This window comes from Halyomorpha halys, unplaced genomic scaffold, assembly GCF_000696795.3.
Source record: "Halyomorpha halys isolate HHAL.00 unplaced genomic scaffold, Hhal_1.1 Scaffold285.1, whole genome shotgun sequence".
Lineage (NCBI taxonomy): Eukaryota > Metazoa > Arthropoda > Insecta > Hemiptera > Pentatomidae > Halyomorpha > Halyomorpha halys.
Genome location: NW_027114449.1, coordinates 192,368 through 199,410, shown reverse-complemented (window position 1 = coordinate 199,410; position 7,043 = coordinate 192,368). Strand labels below are relative to the sequence as shown.

General features: G+C 28.8%; 1 protein-coding gene across 1 annotated transcript in view; it reads right to left on the bottom strand.

The window, feature by feature from the left end:
• Positions 1 to 6,008, bottom strand: part of LOC106680754 (matrix metalloproteinase-2) — a gene marked incomplete at its 5' end in the record, with an annotated part of 37,673 nt that extends 31,665 nt beyond the window's left edge. Inside the window, 1 exon segment of the mRNA XM_014420681.3 lies at positions 5,862 to 6,008. Coding sequence (XP_014276167.3) covers positions 5,862 to 6,008 — 147 coding nt within the window.
• Positions 6,009 to 7,043: the final 1,035 nt, after the last annotated feature.

Below are 7,043 nucleotides of genomic sequence, written 5' to 3'. Positions count from 1 at the left end.
ATATCATTAAGAATCCAGTTATGATAGTTAATATCATTAAGAATCCAGTTATGATAATAGTTTTTACAGGACTCAATATAAATTAGTTATTAACTTATTTTGGATAATCGCTGAAGGCAAATCTGGCATCCTGAATAAATCTCTTAAGACAGTACATAGCAATAGCACAAATATATATATTTACGAAGACATTATATGTCTAAGTAATTATTTTTTTCTATTTATTTATAGCAATTTATAACTCTATTAAAAAAAAAATACATTAAGTATAAATTAACCAATAAGTAATAACGTAATAATCTATATTTGATGGCAACCTTTATCTGAATCATTATAACCATTTTAATCATAGTTTTTTTAAACCATTTAATTTTAACTATTTTAACCATTTAATACATTGTAAATAAATAGTTAATCTCTTTATGTAGTTTATATACTATTATATAACCCAATATATCACTCTTTATTATGCTATATAATTAATGGTAACAACATTTTATAAATATAAAGGTATTTAATTGGTAAATTGGTAAACACAGAAATAGCCTTTGGAAAAGAATCCAATCATAATAATAGTTTTTTAGGACTCAATATATAATTAATTAATTAACTTATTTTTGGATAATTGCCTTCAGCGATTATCCTGGCATCCCGATTAAATCTCAAGGCAGTACATAGCAGTATATTCCTGGACAATTCAAACATGGCACTATTTTTTCCTTTATTTTGATGTAGTAGTTTTTAATCTTATTATTGGGTCTATTACATAACATTTTTTACCATATATTACAATCTATCAATCCCAATATACACATATCACATATCCCACATATCACATGGAATTGGGAAAAAATATCGAATCATAACATTTTATTTGAGATTCAACACCGAATATATTTTTTCAAAAATCAAAATTAAGTGTATTAGCAAATACAACTTTGTATTATCTGTGTATTAGGAAATACACAGATAATACAAAGTTATATTTAGTATGCTCAATTCGTTTCTTGCCTGTTAGAATATTTAGGGAACGCATTCAGATCTTGCCTTAAAATTTCAGTTCTATCCGCGTGGACTCCCTCACTTCCACCCAACTCTTTTTCTGAAACGATTTTATTTATTAAATTTTGTTTCTGGGTTCGAAGACGTTTAAAGGAAGCGTACAAGAGCGTTTTTACCAACTTTTTGATTTTACGAAATGGCGAGAAAATGATGGGGGATGTGGTCAGCAAAGATACATAATAAACAAAACTTATTTATTTTTACCGATGTTAGTTATACAAGCCGGTAACTATTTCCGCTTGGTTTAACGTATTTTTGAACGTTTGCCCGCTAGTGACGAGATAGTCCAAACGGACTTTAAGCAGCATCATCGCATGAGTGCAGAGGGGCGCCCTACCTTGCAGTTGCCCCCCTAGAAGTGAAAAAATTATTAATTTACTAAAAATTAATTTTTTTTTCAATCTGATAATTATAATAACTAATAATGCGTTGCTGTAGTTATTTATATATTTTTTTGGTTTAATTTACCTTTCCGTGCTATAATGTAACAACCTGAATGAAAGCTATGTAAATAAGGTAGGGGGAATAAAAAATGGCGGCTGTTTCAAACCCTTAAAAAGACATTAATTTTTCATTCTGTGCTCTATATCTTAAAAATTACCAAAAACACTTAAAAATCTAATAGAACATTATTTAAAGAAGAGTAAATTTTCTGAAATATGTTCCCTAATAGAGCTATATAGGTCGAATAGTTCTCGAGATATAGCCTTTTAAAAAGCAACATTTTATTTAAATGTACTGAAATATCAGTAGTTAGTTAATTTATTTTGAGAAATCTATATTTCAAAAACCATTCAACGTACAGATGTCTATTAGCAATCAAATTAAAGCAAGTTAAATGTTCTATAAAGTAGTTTATGACCTTTACCTTCGTAGGATTAGTGCTTTTCATGATATTTGCTAAATTAAATTGATTTAAAGTTGTTCGGACAATAAGTTTGATTTTTGAAAAACTTCATTTCAGAAACCATAGGACGTATTGGACGCCAGCACTCAAATTAAAGCTAGTTAAATTTATTATAAAATAGTTTATAAGATTTATCTTTGTAGGAGTAGTAGTTTTTATGATATTTGACAAAATAAACTCACTAAATGTTAATTTCTAGTTGTTCGTACAAAATTTTGGATTTTTAAAAATATATCTCTAGATCGATAAGACGCACCTATATCTGCCAACAATCAAATTAGAGAAAATTTAACTTACTATAAAGTAGTTTATGACACTTTTCTTCGTAGGGGTAGTAGTTTTTATGATATTCACATACGAATATAAATTTGGCTTTTGAAAATTGGTCCGAATAACCATAAATCAATTTATTTTAGCAAATATCATGAAAACTACTACTCCTACGAAAATAAATGTCATAAACTACTTTATAGTCCATTAAACTAGCTTTAATTTGAGTGCTAATAGACATCGGTACGTCTCATACTTCCTGATATTTAGATTTCTCAAAATAAATTAACTAACTACTGATATTTTCTCTTAGATTTTCAAGTGTTGTTGGTAGTTTTTAAGATATAGAGCTCCGAATGAAAAATTAATTATTTTTAAGGTTTTAAACAGCCACCATTTTTTATTCCCTCTACCTATACTTGGCAGACTCATCAATTTCGACTAGTAATTATACCTAGTTTTCAATTAAGTAATCAAAAATTGGGATGAAATAACTGGCTTTTTTCTTCACTTGGCCTCTGGTACTAAAAGATCTAGGAATAAAAGTGCTAACTCATTTTACATTAATTCTTTTTATTAATCAATAAATTATTATTTTCAATTGATATTGACATTTATCTAATTAATGCTGTTTAAAGTAAACAAACTATTTTTTACTTCTGTTGAGCGTAACTTTTGGCCTATAACTGTTAGCGCGAAATTTTCGCTCTTGTACTAGAACCACCCCTACTAGTTTTGATCCTGGATACGCCCTTCCCAAAGTCAGTAGATTTCCCTGTCTTTTTAAATATTTCTTCCTCTTTTCCCACTCCCACATATCTCTTCTCCTTATTCCTACCTTATTTACTTTTACGGACATTCTATATTTTTTTTAGCTTATAATTTTTTTGTACTCATCTAATATCCATTGTAACATATATTTAGTTTTATTTATTTCCCATTGTATCATATACATTGTTTCCTTTCATTCATTTCATTATGTTGATTTAAATTGTTTCAGACATTAATTCCATATTTTATATTGTTAATTCCATCACTTATCATTTATATTTTCTTCGGCATCTTTCATTATGTTTAATTCTTCATTTACATTAACACTGTGTTTTTTTTTTATTATTTATTTTGTATAATTCTTACTTCTACATTATTATATTTTATCTTTTAGCATCATCAACTATCTACTTAATTTATTGGTATCTATATATTTCCAAGTTTGTTTATTATTATTTTCTTTTTAATTTTATGTTTCTCTGAACTAAGGTTGTTATCTCGTTTTGTTTTTCAACACTGATGAAAGCTTGAAATTGAGGTCGAAATAACTAAGTAAATAAGTTTTGTTAAAATAAATAATTTAATTTCTATTCATTTTAGTCTCAACACAATTTATTTTCCTTACAAGTCCGACGTTTCGGCCAATCCGGCAATCCTCAGGGACAATCTTAATACAATTTTGGAACTAAATGATTTTAAAACTCAACTTCATGCAGGCTATTCTGCCCAGGTCACAACAACAAATTCTATGAAACATTAAAACATACTTTTTTGTTAATAAGTATATCCTACATTATGTCAAATTACCTAATTAGTCAATTTTCACATTAAAAATGAAAATTAAAATTCATTTATCACAGTCACTATTTAATGTTTCATAGAAATTGTATTTTTGACCAGGGCAGAATAGCCTGGATGAAGTTGAGTTTTTAAATCATTTAGTTCCAAAATTGTATTAAGGTAAGATAAATTGTAAATGATAATGTTAAGTATTTTGAATTGTTAAGGATCATACATGTAATAAAAGCTGTTTTGTGGTAGATTGTCCCTGAGGTTGGCCGGATTGGCCGAAACGTCGGACTTGTAAGAAAAATAAAATGCGTTGAGACTAAAGTAGATAGAAATTGAATTATTTATTTAAAAAAAATTAACCAGTCTCAAGAATGTGTTTAAGATTATAAATTAAATAAGTTTTTTTATTTATGTATCTTTGCAGACCGCATTCACGACCATCTTCTTCTTAAATCGATCTACGGTTAACTGTTGATACCTCATTTTATTTTTTATATTTTATGTTGAGCAACATCATTAAAAAATAAGTGTTATGGAATATCCAAGTGCTTTCCACCCTCGAAGTGAGCCATACTGTTTACTATCTCTCCCCCTGTAAGTACTTAAACCTCTATGGTTGGTTATGGTGACCATAAAAAGCGGGCGGTAATGGTCGCAGACGAAAAACTTCTGTACATGTAAGAGAATAATATTGTTCTTTCAAGCCTCCTGCCGACCCCCCCCTTTGATTCATGCCGTTTACTTTAGGGGGGGGTCGAGATATAGGAGAGCTTAATAGATTTCGGTTGGGGGCTATACGATGCATATCGGCCTGTCAACTATCATACATTGTCATATTTTCCATAAAAAAATGTTTCTATAAAGTGCACATTAAATGGAAGTTATTAAAAGGAGTAGACAACTGTTTCTGATTTACAACCATCAACGAAATTATTTATTTATCAAAATAAATAAATAATTACTAACAGATCCTGTGATGCTTCGTAATTGCTAAATTTAGGGATGTAGGCAGATTTATTGAATATATCTGAAAGTTTGACATAAATTAATATATTTAGTTATTTACATATTAGATGAATGATTTAATTAATTGCTTATTATATCTATTAAGTTTATAGCGGTAAATAATTATATATTTACTATATATTTTTATTATATAATAAAAATATATTGTAAAAAAAATAGAATTGAAATTCACCAAGGCTCAACCAATCCTTTGGAGTTGCATAGGGCTTTATAAATTCCATCAAAGGGCTCAGACCGGATCTAATTAAATAAATCAGAACAAAAGATTTAAAATAAAATGTTTCTCAAGTTTTTCCTTATTTGAAATTAATATGTCGCACTGATAAGCGGATTAAATCGCAATTTTTTTGTTAAAATATCAGGGATTCAGCTTTAAATGTTATGAGCATAGCATTGTGAGGAGCTCTATTTAAAGCCAGGTTCAATGATAAATGCCTAAGAGCTCCTAGCGGATTTTCTGAGCAACTTGTTTTATAACCTTTCCTTCCTAAACTTCATGTTATTGTTTACTTCTAAGTTTTGATTACAGTAATTTATTACAACATGTCTAAATTAAGCAAAAAGTAGAAGTGTAAAAGATTGGCTACTGATTGTCTTTTTTAAAAAGTCCAAAACACAAGACATAAAAATAACGCAAACTAGGAGTAAGTAACGTAACACGACAACAAATAAATTTTTTAGTATGAATGTGATCATTCATCACTATTACCTAATGCCCACAATAGTGTGGCAGATTGTAATATCTATCACAACACATCTAAATACAAAACAAAAAAAAAAACAACCTTTTTTTAGATATATTATTTCTTTTCTAAATAAATTATTATGCATAAATTTTATAATAATTCTGTAAAAATAAAATAGCTAAAAATAACAATGATTTTAAGATTTTCCGTTGTTTTTTTGTTTTTATTGCGGTGCATTATTGTTCTTAATGTTCGATTTTGTAGATTTGCATAAGGTACCAACAAACAAATATTAATTATTAGATATCAGATAATTTATTCTTAATTATTATACAATGTGTACTCACTTCTCGAAGTAGATGAGGATATCGCCGTGATCACCGTTCACCTCCTTGAAGGTCAGTTTGGAATGGTCCGACCAGACGGAGAGTGCTTGGTACAGGTCGTACCTCGTCTTCCCGTGGTCCAGGCCGTTGGTGAGCCAAGTCCGCAAGCTGTCAAGGAAAAGAAAGCATCAGTAAATAATAGGACATTTGAAAATTATCTTAGCAAATTCAATAGTTGAAATAACACTAAATTTTGCAATGAAGAAAAGATCTCTCTTAATATTTTTATTTAGATAACAATACATCGAGCAAATCATAAAAGTAAATCTAGTAAAAGGTCTCGACGCCATCTTCTTTTCAGTCACCTCGGAAGGTTGTCAGGAATGGAAGATGAAGCAAAGTTAGAAACTAATGGTTTTGGGTGTTTAGGGAGTTTATAATGGAAGGAATGATATCTGGTTCGGACTAGATCGGTTACATACGGCACATTAAGGTTTATGTATGATTTTATTTGTGAATAAGTAAGGAGCATTTATTTTAAAGATTGGATACGAGAGTGGAGTCCAAAAGCTCAACTCCGTATGTCCAGATAGGCCTTATTATTGTCCTTTAGACCTCTCTTTTGAAATGGATTGGAAGTTTAGAAAAAAAAACAAATTTTTTTTAGTAATTTATTTATTATTAATACAACTGTATACATTTATATACAACAAGTAAATTTGCTGTAGGTGATATTATGACATGATACAAACATGTGGAGAATCTACCCACTGATAGAACTCCAATAACATTTCTCGAGAAGATCTCGAGGCCATCTTCTTTTCAGACGCCTAGGAGGATTATTAGATAATGAAGGAGAAGACAGGTTAGAAACAAGTGGATTTGGGTGGTTGAGAAATTTATTATGGAAGGAACGGTATCTGGTTCTGGCCAAATCGGCAACATTGGATCCTTATTTTTATCATATTGCTTTATTCTCATTATTATATTAATTCACTAATTGTAAATTTTCAGCTTTATTATTAACTTTAAAATCTTTTCAGTTATTTTCATTATTATTTTTTATTTAATTTATTTTTAATAATTGTTATTTTATTTTTATTTTTTACTTTATTTTCATTTTAGTAGTTGTTAATTAAATTATTTATTGTATCACTTGAGATCATTGTACTTATCTAGCTTAAAAATTGTATAGCCTCCACA